This window comes from Etheostoma spectabile, chromosome 9 (genome assembly GCF_008692095.1).
Source record: "Etheostoma spectabile isolate EspeVRDwgs_2016 chromosome 9, UIUC_Espe_1.0, whole genome shotgun sequence".
Classification (NCBI taxonomy): Eukaryota; Metazoa; Chordata; class Actinopteri; order Perciformes; family Percidae; genus Etheostoma; species Etheostoma spectabile.
The window spans coordinates 18,590,530-18,607,153 of NC_045741.1; the positions used below are offsets into that span (position 1 = coordinate 18,590,530).

General features: G+C 39.5%; 1 protein-coding gene across 3 annotated transcripts in view; it reads right to left on the minus strand.

Moving 5' to 3' along the window:
- The window catches only part of psmd1 (proteasome 26S subunit, non-ATPase 1), a 41,045-nt gene that overhangs the window by 4,162 nt on the left and 20,259 nt on the right, over positions 1–16,624 (minus strand). For 2 of the 3 annotated variants that reach the window (XM_032525429.1, XM_032525430.1), the window contains exons 17-23: positions 15,306–15,420; positions 12,797–12,913; positions 10,133–10,235; positions 6,335–6,504; positions 4,361–4,453; positions 3,899–3,985; positions 1,708–1,893 (exon numbers count right to left, since the gene is read on the minus strand). In XM_032525429.1, coding sequence (XP_032381320.1) covers positions 1,708–1,893; positions 3,899–3,985; positions 4,361–4,453; positions 6,335–6,504; positions 10,133–10,235; positions 12,797–12,913; positions 15,306–15,420 — 871 coding nt within the window. The remainder of the gene's footprint in view (positions 1–1,707; positions 1,894–3,898; positions 3,986–4,360; positions 4,454–6,334; positions 6,505–10,132; positions 10,236–12,796; positions 12,914–15,305; positions 15,421–16,624) is intronic. The other variant, XM_032525431.1, reaches the window with a different exon arrangement.

The window sequence follows — 16,624 nt, forward strand, 5'->3', positions numbered from 1 at the left end:
ATAAGAGGAATGTAGCACAATATGGATGTGAAAGCAGTTATAAATTGCCTATGTGACTATAAAATTTGTTTTGTTTAAAATCAACAAATAATCGTGACGATTAATCATGATTTCAATATTGATCAAAATAATCTTGATTATCATTTTGGCCATTATAAGTCTCCCTACAAGAGACTTCAGATATGGTATTAGGGGACCACTAAGGCCTATATAAAACCACCCAGAGAGCACCATGTCATGGGACCTTTAAACTTGGGGTCCCTATACTTTCAGTTTATATTGTGCTTTTACTGGTGCATGCGTTATTACCAAACTAATTTGGAATCAGTCAAATTGCCACAAACAGCACATGGTGAAGCTGGAGCCTTCAGGCCCTCTGAAGGTCTGGGCCCCATGCGGTACTCTTACTTTGTTCACACCACCAGGAATTCATTTTAAATTCCAGCCAAGGCGCTCAGCCTTCCAATGATACAAAATATATGCACATGAACAATATTTTACTTGTGAGATAATGGTACAACCAATCAAGTACGCAAGTGTGGACAAACAAGAAATTCTGAGGAAAAAACAGGATTTGGGAGAGTTATAAATTATTCAAAAGTATAGATCACAACTATGTGTACTGAGCTGTTCTGGTATTTGATTTACAATTTATTTTTGGAAGCATTCAGTTTAGATATAGAATCAAAGACAGGAAACTTTATTGTCACATCGGTTGAACCACATAATAGGGTTTCAAAAATCCTCCTGACACTGACCAGATTTCAAGATAAGTCTGTAAAACCTCTTCACTTCCTAACCCTGTCTTTGAATGTAAAAACAAACCCTTAAAAGGAAAGCAGTTTTATAAAACTAAAGACACCCTTTGGGCACTTGAAACCAGCATCTTACTATGTAATACTCAAAGCTAAGCTTGCTGGACACAAAATCAAACAGTACATCCTCTTTACAGGACTAGGGTAAGTGCTCATTGGGTGACCTCACATCGTCCTGCCATTTACTGCGGAAAACTGTCAACATTTACAGCAGGACTGCAGTTGTCTGGTTTACAGGCCTGAAGAGAGCGGAGTTTCTGGACTTGGGGATGTTCAACAGAGTCCAAAATGAACCAACGGGCTGAATCAAATTTGGTCTATTCTGGCTGCAGTTTCTGTGGCGTACTGCCTCGATGATCGCCACGTGTCATTGTTACATGGTGATTCTTGTGAGAAGCTTTTGCTCTTCGATGCAGAAGAACTAAAACATTAACTGACATTTATTGTTCAGGTTTAAGAAAGCGGAAACATATCTTGTCGCTGTACACTCTAACCCTTGATATAATATATCAACAAAATGGAGCCAGATATTAATAATATTAATAGACATAGGGTGCTTACACACCCAGCCCGTGTGGTGCGGTTTGAAACAACTCTAATGTGTCAGTTTGTTTAGATGGATTTGAAAGCTGTGAAGTGAACGGAGACCAATTCAAAAGGTGGATTTCAAACCGCTTCTAAGTAAACTCTGGTGGGGTTTGTTCATTTTATTGTCTCCTTTGAAGAACTCTTGGTAAGACTTTTTGCAAAAGCCTCTTGAAAAATGTGGACATGTGGACACGAGAGAGAGAGAGAGAGAGAGAGAGAGAGAGAGAGAGAGAGAGAGAGAGAGAGAAGAGAGAGAGAGAGAGAGAGAGAGAGAGAGAGAGAGAGAGAGAGAGAGAGACGTTACCGGTTTGAAGGGCTGGTAGCGGCAGGTTTCGGGCATGTTGAGGACTTTGAGCTGAGCCGGCATTGCTCTGGCCGGGTTCTCCAGGAGCTGGAAGTTTGGCTCTGCCTCTTTCTTCTTCTCTTTCTCCTTTTCTTCATCCTTCTTCTCCTTCTCCTTCTCCTTCTCCTTTTCCGCCTCCTGGACCTCCTGTGACAGAGAAGCAGTATATTTTTGCATCAGGACTACTGTGATAACTTTTCTCTATGTTCTTGTACTGTTCTTGTCCACGTCAAATCTGTGGTTGGGTCTTCTTCCGGTTCCGGGGTTTAACAGTTTATATTTATTTTTAGCTCTTGCTTTGGATGCATTTTAAAATTGAAGAAATAATTATAATTCCCCTCTATCTCTGGGGGCCTTGATGGCCAGGGATTTGTTGGGCTATCAGGCAGACACTGGAGATCCATAAACAAGACATTGAAGGACTAAAGGAGACAGAAGACATAGGGGGCTTACACAGCAACCTGTTTGGTGCGCTTTGAACCAACTAATATATTTGTCATTTTGGTTCAGTTTGTTTAGATAGATGTGAAAGCTATGAATTGAACTGAAACTACTTGAAAAGGTGGATTTCAGACCTGTCCTGCAGATGTTCTGAAACACTGAGACTGTCTTCTCTCCTCTGTGTCAGTTTGTAATGGGAGGCTTCAGTTGTGAACTTTAGATGCCAATGCAATTACTTTACTGATTAAATTTGCCTGTTTGGCCGTTTCTTCTTGTTTGTTTTTTTTAAATCACCAGCAGAAGTCTGTTTTTCACTCACTGATTGTATGTGAATGGTATTCTCCTCAGCCTTTTACTATTACATGTTAACACTCAAATGGCTACCCAATTTAAAATGATAAAAATAATTAAGGGCTGCAACAATCCTTAATATGTTGATTATTTTCTCAATAAGTGATTGTGTATAGTATGTCAGATTATATTGAAAAATACCCATCAATTCTTTCCATGACAATTTCTTCCAATTTTCTTCAAATTTGTTTTAATTTAAAATATGACTTAAACAATACTTTGATTATCAAAATAACTGTTGAATAGTCCTAATGAATTGACTAATTGTATCATATTATACATAACATATACTGTAGTAATCAATACCCTGTTCACTGGCCCTGTCATTTCCATCTCAATCATTCTACTCAACATATTTTAGTGTTGATATATTTAGTGTTGAAACCAGTGGAGGGAAAATAGATTAGTTAAGCGTTAACAAATAATCAAAACCAAAGTCAGCTCTATGAAACTGTCCAGTAAATGACAACTAGATAATACCGAACTGTCTGACCCCAGTGAGTGGATACCTTCCCTTCAACAGTCTTCTCAGTAAGTTAAGCCAAATAAAATCAAAAACCAGAGATGTGAGCAGGCTGGACATTTCCAAGCTCATCTCTCAGCACCACAGCTGAGATGTAGCGTGGCAGAGCGAACAAACATGCTGCTAACGCCCAGAGAAAATCCCAATGAAAGTTATATTGGCTCCGGCCTGACAGAGTCGGTCTGTGAACACTGGGTGTGGGTGAGTGTAAAGATTAAGACCGACTTTGAAAAAAGAAATAAAAAGGTAGCTGTACGGGTGTAGTGTGAAAGAGAATGTATACTGGTTACCAGGATTTGCCTCAGATACCCCATGAAGTATCTGGATGTTTGTGATTTTATCAGCAAACCAGGAGGTATTCAGTTAAGTGTGTACTAATGTTTTGCAGTCAGGAAAAGGTATATATGGTGTGTAAGGCTTAAACTAAAAGCACCACTACCAGGAAACAATGCCATGTGGTCAACTGGGCTTGATGGTCGTTGCACTGCAGAGTATACACCAGATTATATGGCTGCCTTTAAAGCAGTCTGGTAGTCCAACAAAATAATACATCCTCAAAACCTTACTTAAAATAAATTGCAAAGGTCTAATAGAAGGAGACCACCTACAAAATAGAAAGATCTACCCTAAATTTACCTATGTAGATAAAACTCCCTCCTCCAAACCACTCATTAATTTTTGTCAAATAAACAAAAATAATAATAACTTTCCAATGTGGATATGTTGCTATTAGTTTGGACTGCTTTTAAAATGGAAAGTGTGAAAGCAAACAAGAAAATAAACAAGATTATTAGTAATGCGGGAGGCAAGGTTTTTTAGGGCTGCATTTCTACTCACCACTTCCATCTTCTCCTCCTCCTTTTCTTTCTTTTCCTTCTCCTTCTTCTTTGCTTTGGCTGTGATGGAGAGAACAGCAGTGGATACCTGCCATGCAGAAAGAGAAGAGAAGAGACAGAGAGAGAGAGAGAGAGAGAGACATTTCCACAATGTAAGACAATACTATCGACACTCAGACATTCTACAAACATGTACAAAACTAGTCAACCACAAAATAAACACTGCTTGGTCTTTTTATTACATTCTCCAAGAGCATCTAGGATTGTGAAATGAAACAACTGAGAAAAATAGGCCAGAGATTCTGAAATAATAAATATAACGGGCAAGGAAATGATGAGTCTGACAGGGAGGGTTCAAAATTATTCACAAATCAATATAAAGCAAGGTCAGCTTTCCCCAACTAATAATTTTAGAAAAAGGAAAGCAAAACAAACAGATCTGTTGTGGCGCCTATGTTCTCACCTTCTCCTTCTCCTTCTCCTTGGGAACCTCCAGAGCTGGTGGGTAGGCGAAGGTGGAGGGCTTGCAGTTAGAACGATACTGCACCTTGGGCATCTGAACGGGAAGCAAAAGAGATAATGTTTAGCAACTTTATATAACCTCATCATCAACCCGTCAGATCCACTTTAGAGGGAAAATACCTCTAACATCCTTTTAGAAAGTCAAACTAAATCTCCTCATGTAACACTTTGCTGTGTGGTGATTTTTAGCCATGCTAGCAGCGTGGTTGTTCCACCAATGAACTTGTCTCTAGAGCTTTTTCTTAAAAACAGCTTTATTCAATGTTGAAAACAAAAGAGCTGAAGTACCACCTCCTCTTCTAGCTATCATTTATTCCACTAACATTTTTAACGTTTGAAGATTTCTTAGTTAAAACAAAGAAGTTTTTTTAAAAAGAGTCCAGTAGGAAACAGCCCTTTATCTCCGGATATACTGTAAACAGAAAACTCCGGGAACATGTTTTATAGGAGAACTGATGATTTGACTCAATGATTAAACCTACAGAGTTACAGATGGTAGGGGGACACAGGCTAGCAAGGAAAGGGGGCAGGACTTCTGCACTCTAGTATAGGAAGACAGTTTCGGACTGAATAGTGAACTCAAGTGAAATGTGAATTGAGGATAAGCACACGGCAAAAAATGATGCGGTTCTGACTGCAGTACAGTAAAACAGTTTTACACTCCTTCCTCATTCATTCAGTTTGGTATTATCTGCGCCAGTGTTCACTGTCCTTTATGATGCTGGTACTGCAGATGACACTCCATAATACTTTTACTGAGAAGGAAGTGCTACAGGGTTGGGTTAGATATGTAGGGTTAGTGTTGTCACTGGAAATAGCTTGGCTTAGATAGGTTTAAAGTTAAATTTACATGTATCTGGTTAGACAAAAGTAGAAGAAAAAGCACTACTACAACACCCTTCTTCACATTTTAGCTGCAGTCTTAACCTTATGTAGAAATGAAAAAGCGCTCTGTCAAATTTACCTAGACAAACATAAAAGAAGATCTCCAGCCAGAGCAGCACCAGGTGCCTTCTGTTTAGTGTGAGCCTTCAAATTATAACAGTCTTCCCGAAACTAAAATGACTAAACAGTCCCAACAGTCCAACAGAGCAGCACAAGATGTGCCCGGGGGGGGGGGGCTTCTTATTTATTATCACCACACAATTTCTTTTAAGTTAACCTACAGGTTCATTGCTAAAACGAAACAACTTGTAAATGAAGACAATGTTCTTTGTCCAATGGTTAGAGGCAAGGTCTGTGAAGACTCGTGCTGCGTAGTTAAACAGGTGCTGACGAGCCTTGGCAGGGTGCAGCAAAAGTCTGTTGAACCCTGTTGTGCCGAACGCTCTGCATTCTATCCCTGGTGTGTTATTTGGGGCTTTACACCAAGTATATTCTCCAGTGCTTTGTAAAGCTGGGGATGCACAATCCACAAAAGTGCGCAAGTGTCCCTGGTGTCAGGTGCGGTTGAGTCGGGTAGCAATAAAGACATAATGCCCATCTAATGTCTGTTTAAGACACCCATATGTCACAGCAATCCCTTGGCATCAGTGTGCAGGAACAGGCCAACATTCAGGAGGGCCTTGTAATGGATTGACTGCTGGTGACAGTTGTTACCAAGGCAAGAAGCAAAATATTTTCAAGCCAAATAAAAAGCCAAATACAAATTCAGCAGTCCCCCCCCACACACACACTTAATAATACCGGTAATAATAATAATCCACTTTGGTAGGATGCCAACTATTTACAGTTATTTCTGCAATGTTGCTTGATGTTTTGAAGATCCGAAAGAAACCTTTATTTTCTTCAATTAGTTGTTTTAAACCAGTGCTGAAAAACAGGTCCCGTTCGACGGTAACTTACACATACAATACATCCTACACACACATTCCTTCTGACACACCAATCACAGCAAGTGTAGCCACTTGAGTACCTTGAGGTCCTTGTTGAGGCCAATTATAGCGGTTGGTGTAAAGGCCAATGACAGGAAGTGGGAAAGGGGGAACCAGAACCAGAACTGAGTGAAGACCAGAAGGCCGACCAATGTTGGCATGTGAGTGTGACCCGTCCTGGACTGCAGAGAGATGGTCACATTACGTCCACCTGGACAACAGAGGGCAAAGGAGGAAAAGAGGGTTTCAGTATTATGGCACAGATCTACATGATATTGGTCATTTACCAGATGACACTATTACAAACAAATGTTATACAAAGTATCTCTAATATGACAATAATATATCTAATGCTTCCTCAGTAGAACACAATTTGAAAATATAATTTAAACATAAATAAAACTATTTTTTTTTACATGAACATGCAGAGACAACATGTATTAGAAGTCAAACTTATTGTAGTAACTGCTATTTGTCACATCCAGTATTTCTTTTAAAATAACATACGTGCTGCCAAATGATGTACCAACTGATTGTGATATCATTTTAAATAGCAGGTTTTGTTGAAGAAAAAAAAAATCAGGACGGGGTTGAAAAGGAGCATGCACGCTGGGCAAACCTCAAGCAAGCCTCCCTAATACATAATGGTTTAAAACTATTTTAAAAGAAAGAAAAACAAAAAGAGGACAATCTTATAATAGCTTCATGTTGTCTCAATTTTGTTTGGTCATATGAGAGCTAAACTGAACTGCTATGAGAATGCTCGATTAGTAGGCCTGGGTGATATGCAGAAAATCAAATATCACAATATTTTTGGCCAAATACCTCAATGTTGATAGCGCAACAATATTGTAGTGTTGACTATTGGTGCTTTCAAAAATTATTTACACAAAATCTTTGATGAATAATTATCAGTAATGTGGATTTAATGACTAAGTGGGAAAAGGAAAACAATAGAACAGTCTGGTAAATTCAGAAAATGACATAACTTTACTGTAATGCGGCCTTTAAAACCAGGAAAAGACGAAACCTATGCCACATTATGATATTCAAAATCTGAGATGATATTGAGTCTCATATCACAATATTGATACAATATCAATATATTGCCCATCTGTGATGATTAGCAACTGGGACACTTGACATAATCTGGACGTAAATACATTACTGTGAGCAAATACAAAGAAGGTGCAAACTTGGAGGTCAACTACTCTTTGTGCACTGAGAAAAAAAAAATGCAATTGTTAAAATGTTTTTGAGATTAATGAGGGTACAGACCAGGATGGTCACCACCCTGAGAAGGTCGTCTTTTGGCTTCAATCTGTCTAATCTGTTGATCTGGCAAAGATTTACATTACAGGGACAAACTGGCGAGCCAATAAAACCCCAAAATGCATTGTGCAGAGCTTCCTGCAACTTTCCAACATTTATTATCCTTAAATGTGAGCTACACAGAAGATTAATAATTGCAAGAGGTGTCACAAGAAAATATCACCAGAGGTGTGTTGGCTCTCCCAAAAATTACAGACGCCTTTTCCAGCAGCAAAAAAACAATTATATTAAGGATAAGGGTTCGATCCTCACTGTGTCCACTCATGGTGAAACTGTGTGCTCTACCAAATAGAAATTTAAATCAACTTCAGCTTGTCTGTGGAGCTGACCAAGAAGAAAATGATGAACAGGGGTCAAGGGAAGTACCAAAGAGACAGAGCGCCTTTCTGGGACAAAGGTAGGAAGGCACTGCAGAAAGGAAGACAAAGGGAGTGGGAGGAAGACACGATGGGAGGCAACCAAGATAAAACTGTCATTTCTATAGAGATGAAAAGAAAAACGGTCCTATAAAAAAGGGTAAGCTACTAGGGAGTAGCCCTTCCAACTAGAAATGTTATCTGCCCAGACAATACCAGTTAAATCTTCTGCTGTTATGCTTTGAGCCCACTCTTTTCTGAGGCCACTCGGATGATTTAAAAAAAATGTGGCCTTCTCTTGACATCTGAACCAGTGTTGAAACCATTCCAGTCCCACAGACTGAACGTTGGCCAGAATGAGTCACGAGGGCTGCTCGCTGCACCACAACTTGGTGCTTAAGAGTCTCTTAAAAAATTGAGAAGAGGTTGAGAGCACTTGACTGGCGGGTGCCCCCTCCAACCGCTGTTTTTGCCAACTCTTAGTTTGGTGGGCCAATTTTCATTCCAAGGAGTTGTTGAGGAAGGCACAAGGATAGAAGTGATTCCTCAAAAGGTGTTACATGACAGTATCAACAATCAAACTGCTTGCTGTTGCTTTAAAAAGACGAAACAACTGAATCCAGTAAAACAGAAAGCTAGGGCCTGTTTTGTTACATGAATGAGAGAGAAACCAATTAAAGCTAATTAATGAACTGTATCAATTAGTGAGAGAAAGTCTACAAATGGGGGTTGAACATGTAGGGTTGAGAGAACAAGCAAAAGAGATTGACATTTCCTGGGTAATCACCAGTGATCATGAAACTGAGCTCTAAGAGCTTCCGCCCGTCAAATTAAATACAATTATCCCTGCACCTCAAAATTGCCAAACCTCCTAGAAGAGCCAGAATACTAAAACATTCACACCGCATGAGCTTGAACGTGTCTGACACTCAAACAGTAGTGGTGTGTTTCCTGCATGAATGTGTTTAAACTGTAAGATACAAACTGAATTGTACTAAAAACACAGGTTAAGCACTGAGAGCTGGAGTTTGGCATTAAGACCAGGAGGGAGAGTGGGGAGTGTGTCTGTGGTATGAAAAATGAAACCGGTGGTCAGAGTTTTGTCTGGATGGTCTCACGCAGGGTCATCTTGGCATGTTTGCTGAGTTTATCATGGTTAATGTGGCTGATATGATATATGATTAAGGTATTGTCCGTCATCAAGATGGCTTATCAACTCAAAACAAAATAGCCATCAAACTGTGCTGCAGGAGAGATGAGAGTTAATCAAGAGGCAATTTTAAGACCAATGAAAAACGTTCAACATCTCAAAAACGCATACACTTCATTTCTCCTTTCAAGTTAACACTGCAAATACTTGGGATAGGCTTCACTTTGTGTATGTTGCAACACCTGATTGTGTATTTAGACAGCAGTGTGTAAACAGAGCTGGTTTCTTTCTGGCTAAGCACATATGGTTTTATGTTAGTGCTAGAAAATGGATTTCTGCTCCTGCCTGCATTGAGGGTTTGTGTATACATGTGAATATGTGTGTGCTCTGTGTATGCAATTGTGTAGCTCTCCATGTGATGATGTGCAGCTTTCTGGGGACGGACCACACACACAACCACACACACACACACACACACACACACACACACACACACACACACACACACACACACACACACACACACACACACACACACACACACACACCACACACACCACACACACACCACACCACACACACACACACACACACACACACACACACACACACACACACACACACACACACAAAATATGGCTGAGAGCAGAGCTGAGCACCATGGCATGATGTGTTCCAGAGATGGGTGGTCAAGCAAAAAGGGTTACTAGGAACTTAAATTACAACACACACAAAAAACCACAAACCCACATTACAGTTAGATCAGCTCAGTTGTTTCACAGTGTAATTTAGAATTCAGGTCCTTTTGTATCCTCTTGAGGGCACAGAGGCGGGTGGGATCACATACCTGTTTGATCTCCTGCTCAGTAACAGATATGGATAAACCCACTGACTACTGATGACATCATGCTGGTCTCTTTACAGCTAACCGATTACATTTCCAACTACCAGCCTGTTCAAACATGTAATTATGTCTTTTGGACATCTGTTTAGAGACTAACCTGCATCGAGGATTCCCTGGGCCAGGATAGCTCCGAACTTGGCCATAACATCATCATGCTTGTCGTTGATCACCTTCGCATAAAGCTGCCTGAATTGGTTCACCTAAAGTAGTAAGAGGAGGAAAACATGTTGTAGAACCCAATACTTTGGATCAATAACAGCTTCCCTTACTGGAACAGGTATACAATGCAGGAAAATCCTGCAAACAACAAAACAATGTATAAACTAAAACAAAAGTAATCCCTCTCAATTGTTACTTATGCACAGACCCTTTTCTCTGCCTTCATGTTTTTATTTTGTTTTTAATTTGCTGTGTTGGGGACGTTTCTGGGCGTCACCCTTTGGCCAGTATGTGTGTAGCCCCCCAGCCAATAACAATACGCAGGGTGTGAAGGCAGGATTTAATAAAAATGTAGCAACCAGGTTACATCGCTGTCTCAGTCTCTCTGCTCTCTGTCTGTGTCATGGATGTATAAAGAGCAGCAAGTCTGTGTGTCTGTTTGAACGAGAACCAAGGCTCTCAATTTAAACAAAAATATTGCAACTCCATGTTGGAGTCAAGTGCTTCTAAGGCACAGGTTCTAGAGAAAAACATACTTAAAAAAAACAAGGTTATATGGCTGCTAACTAGCAATGTTTCAATCTTTGCAAAAACTACTATGTTTCTACAGTGTTAGTTTTTCATTGTGACTTTATTTCTAGGGCATTTCCCAATACCAAGTAAGCAAAGAACGGACTTGTGTTCTTGGGGAGACCGTACTTGCTAGCTGTACCTGGAAGAGAACTCGCAAGTTCAGAAGCAGACAAACGCTGTTGACAGTTTTGAGACGAAGCGTTCTCCCTGTTATTGCGCACACCCCCCAGCAAAGAGGGCGCTTGCCACTTTATAGTTAGCTTTGATGTGTGTATTCATATAAGCAAGGACGGTCACCCTTCACACCGCCTTGTTGTTTTGTTGTTTAGTCTTCCAGGTTTTCAATTGAAGTGCTATTAAGTATCACGGGCCAATAACTATATAAATACCGACACAACGGCGGGGAAAAAATCCTTGTAACTTTGTTCGGGATTCAATTTATTGAAGCAGAAAAGAAACGTAAAATAGGCATTAAATTATAGATGGACTGGGTAAAGTTAGTCACTGCAGTCTGTAACGTTACCGAGGGCAGAAGATCCTGCGAGGGAGGAGAGCCAGGATGAGGAGGACAGATAATATATGACAGCCGAAAAAATTGTTTAAAATATCTTACATTGTGGACCTGGCTTTGCTGCAGTGGTCTGTCTAAATGTGGGGCCAGAGGGGTCTGTCTAGACGTGGAGCCAGAGGGGTCTGTGAGCTGACTGACTGACCGGCTCGCGAGAGTCATTCCCGGCTGGCGTAGCAAGCTCGCCCGCCGGGGTTTGCGGAGTTTCAAACTCCGAAGGCTTTTTTAATTCACCATCATTTTCGTTGAACTGCTATATTCAAAATCTACACAGCTGATTTCTCGCCTTAAAACATCTTAAATGAATTATTGATTTAATAATAGACGTAAATTGTGAAAATATGTGTACCGGAAACCATAAGCGCTTTACACCCGAATGAATGCTGGGATACCTGCCGGCCAAGTTCACACAAGTTACCATTCGATGTATCCTCGGTTAAATGGGCGTGTCGAGATCACATCCGGGGATTTTAACTGTTCTTGGCGAAATGCTAACTTGTGTATTGGGTCAGTACTTTGGCCACCAAACATGACGTTTCACAAGGACACAAGGACACAAGTCCATAGAAGAACACATATTGAGAAACGCCCATGGTTCTCCTCACGCTATAAAATACTGCAGAAAAGTTTTTTGTTTGCGGCTATCCAAATTCAGGGGAAGGTAAACATTTAACAAATTGCATTACAGCCTCTGACAGCCACATTAAAACTTGCACTCTGTCAGCACAATATTCACAACAAAGCCTCATCAGCATTGCCACGCCCATGACGATGGCATGGTACCTGTGGGAGTCCCGGCACGAACAGCATATCTCGATAACCACAGTGAAACATTGAGTAAACACCGTGCTGGCTTGTAAGCAGACAATTTACCCTAAACTAGAGACCTAAGACTTCTGTCTACAACTGTGAAGCAGAGTCGGAAATTACAAAGAGTGGGACTTTGAAATAAACAGTCATGGATGTAATACCTACAGACATTCCGTTGTTTGAAAAGAAAAGAAAAAATCTGCCTCTTGCACAATCCTGCATACTGCCTTGAGCTTTAAGGACTGTTGCTGTGCAGATGAGAAGTCTTTGAAAATGTGTCTGGCAAATCTTAACTGTCTATGACAAAAGTATGAGGTGTTCCAAGGGTGAGTGCATGCAGTTATGCCTGGACTAGTCACTCTCCAGTCTTCCATGACACAGATTTCTTTCCCTCCATCTTAAGTCTTGATGCTTTCTGTTTTTGGTGAAGCGTTCTCAATTTCCATTTTCTTTCTTCTCACGCTTTACTCAGCTATAGCTCTGCCCTGTAAAATGTCTGCTGTTTTAAAGGTCTGCTTGACCTATGAAAGAAACGTTTTCATCCAGGCTGTTATGACTGCTTGCTATAAACTCATTTCTTTAATGATAACTGATAAGCGATCAAACAAGTCATGGAAAAAAAAAGCAAAACCACAAACATTAGGATCTTACCTTGGGACAGGTGACTTCAGACTGCTGGATCATGATGAGGGCAGAGGCAATGAGGGCGCCCTGTCTCACATAATTTACTGGATCATTGGTCATGGGCTCAAGCAGATTGATGGCCTCCTGTGGAGATAAAGGCACAGCAGAAAAGATGATAATGTTTAAAATTAGGGCTGCAACTACAGATTATTTTTATTATCAATTGTATTCTTGATTACGGCAATCGATAAATTGTTAGAGAAAAAGAAAAATGTTGATCAACTCTAATGGGGCTGCACAACCCCAATAGGGATTGTTAATAATAATCTACTGGAATTGGTTTCAATAAATGAGTGATTATATTTGGAGTAGAAAAAGTTGCTCTCATATAAAAAATAAATAAAAAAGGTGATAAAATGATTTTCCCAAGTACGTGTTTTAGGACCAGTTGCCTGGGAACCGGACCAATCTGCAAGCTCATGTTTAATTTTCTGGCCTTTTTCCAAATTTCAAGAAAGATTAGGCAACTTTACATTTAATTTACTTTAATTGACTTTATAATTTACTATAAAACAGCAATTAATCTAGATCTTTGAAGGTTTCGCACTAGAAACCATGTATAAAAAAAAAGAAACCGTCCAACAAGGACACTTGTTTGGTTGATCACAGGAAAAGTGATTATCAACAGAGGCAACCAGACCAGACACATTAATGAGATTAGTGTCATCCATATCTGGTTGCCCAGGAAAACAGAGCAACAATTATGACAAGCCACGCCTTCTTCAGTTTGCTCCCATAATCACTGTAAATGTAAAAATGACAGCAGACCTCCTCTATCCTCAGCTGTACAGTAACGGCTGTAACCCACACCACCAGACTCAGACGGGGGTGTCAGCTCCGCAGAGGAAAGAGAAACAAACTAGGATGATGACAGTAGAGGTAAAATGAACCATGTTTCATCAGAGCTCTCGGCTCAGCTGGCTGAGACAGCCATGTACCGGGATGATAAGTTAGAGTGTAAAGCCAACACCAGTTGACCACATCCTGTTCCTGATAAGTTGTCGATGGGTTTAATTGAGGGTATTTACTGTCAGCCCCTATCAGCAAAGCAGGACTACACATTATATGGTTGTTTAAGATCCTCTTACTCCACATACAGTGGTGGACTGTTTTCTTTAGGCTTGTGCCTTAGCATGAGTGACTTGAAATTAGATAAAATTCAGTGCTGCTAAAAACTGGCGAGAACCTTGTGTAAATTATTAGAGAACACATTTTACCATGACATTATTTCCATTTTTATGCATATTTATAAAATATGTGTAAAAAGTGTATCATATGACAGTATTCTGAAATGGTGGTTGGTTTTTGGTGAACAATGCTTTCATCCAATATACTAAAAAAAGCTGAACATTTAAGATTTTATTATGGCACAAAATCAGCATAAACTAAGCAACTACGGAAATGGTCAAAACAGCTTTTCTTTGCAGTTTTTATTTGTGAAGCAAAAATTAAAATGATCCAAAGCCCATGGTGTAAAATGATGGCAAAGGAATGTGCTCCCTCTAAATAGGTGACCCACTTTTCTTCCCACAACATCATTATTCTCACTAAGGACCTAATGTGCTCAAGGTCTTATTCTGAAAAAAAACCAAGCAATGGAGCTTTGGAGCTGATCAGCTCTATAGCAGGCCTCTGCCTTATCTGGTTCAAAACATTCACTTCGGTGCTTCAAGGCTCAGGATGCAATGAGCCATGACTCCGTCTCAGCTATGCCACCTGAGACTGATCAGCCCACATAGTTTGATAACTCGAAAACTGGCAGCATCCCCAAACACTGTCTTCTTCGATATTCTTTTCGGACTTCAATGAACCCAAACGCAATGACAGGGTACAGCCTGGTCAATGTGAGCCAATTTGGACCATTTCAAAAATTGTCTTGAAGCAGATGAGGTTCAAAAGAAGATGACTTGTAAAAATCATCTTAGAATAATAACAGCTCGTCTTTTGAGCAACAACATTTCACAATTATTTTTAGCAAAGCAACATTTGTTCTGGTGGCATTATTAACAACTGACAAGAGAAAATAAATATTTAAGAGTCTGTATTCGCTTTAATCAATCTAAAATGAGCCACACCAAGGAGCCATCAATTGGCTGCTTTAAAGAAAACCCTTTGTGCAACGTAGATAGTCTTTGCATTATTGACGCACATGTTACACCAAGTCACATAGGATAAATGAGGGCAGCAGGGCCAAGGCTGACTTTGTTAGGGGGGGAAACGCAATCTAAGCTTTTCTTGAGCACAGCCTTGCATGAATATTAATTCCAGGTACGAGCACCTAGTCCAAAAGGAGTATACGCTTATGCAGACATCTCCTTAAATATAAATGTTATACATTAAAATTCCAAAATTACTTCAGATGGCAACTTTCCTAGGCTTCCTGATAGGCTTTTATTTTGACACACTGTCTTGAGCTCTTCTAACAGCAGTTCAACACCATGAGACAAAAGGAAATATTATGAGGGAAAGCATTTACCTTGTTGCCTGTGCCAGCACAGCAGATTCCCAGGGCCATGGCAGCTCCACAACGCACATGAGGGTTGTAGCTCTCTGACAAAAGAGACACCACACTGGGACACTGCTCAGGGGTCCTAAAGAGACAGAAATATTAAAAGTAAATAAGAGGCACTCATTAAACAACAAAGAGTTGAGGACAAAAGCAAAGGTGTGAGCCTTAATCTCACTTACTGTGATCCTTAAACAGAACAAAGATATATCAAACACATATCTTGGGTTATGATTAAAAAAAAAAATTGATCTTTTAAAGAAATATTACAACAGTATATATACATTTCTGATAACTCAAAACTATTGTTTGTCTGTGGCACAATGTGTGAAGGAGGCTTTTAACAAACTGTGTCCATTGTGCTAAAAAGAATACTAAGACTAAAAACTCCACTTGTTGATGGATGCAGTGATTTGTTCCATATAATCTAACGCACTTTGAGGCCTTAAGCAAAAGAGCCACATGAACCGTAACCATAGTAGTTATCTTGAGACTTTGATGGGAAATGCTTATTTGGGCCATCTTCCAAAAAGCTATTATTTGCATCATTATGGTGCTATTTGTATAACATGGGCCAATAATTAAATACCATCAAGACTTTCATTTTGATGCCACAGGTGCATTCACTTTCAAATCTAAAGGCTCACTGTTATTAGACAAAGTGCAGAGAGTAGAGGAAAAAGAGAAAAGTGAATGAGCATGGCTCTGTAATGCATGGCTTCGATGTATGCGTCCAAAAAATCCTTATTATAAAAGTCCCTATTCATTTTCTGCAATGGTGCTGTTGTTCAATAGGGAGAATGAAAATCATTGAGCCAAACCATCATTTACTTATGGTATAATTAAAAATGCTATGGCTCTACATGAAATCGTTCCACTTTTTTTACTGTATAAAACAAAAGAAAAATTGTTTTTATAAAACTTATTAAATTGAAATATTCAAGATCATGAGATTGTCGTACTAAGAAAAAACACTAAAAATGCATACAGAGATGAGTAACATAACAGCAAAAAAACACTGTACTTTATGTACAGTTGACTTTATGACAAAAGTATTATGAGTCGACAGTATAAGGTAAAGTGTTGCCAAAATAAGAACTAACATCATTTACAGTGGCTTGAGAAAGTTTACACACCCATGCTAAAGATGATCAAAAAGAAGAATAAAAAAAAATTAATCTTAATGCCTTAACAAAACAAAAAAAAAAAAGGTAAATCCAAGGACACCAATTTTCTTTGTAAATGAATAATGTATTTTAAATTGTAAATAAATGTTCTTCCTTAAAATA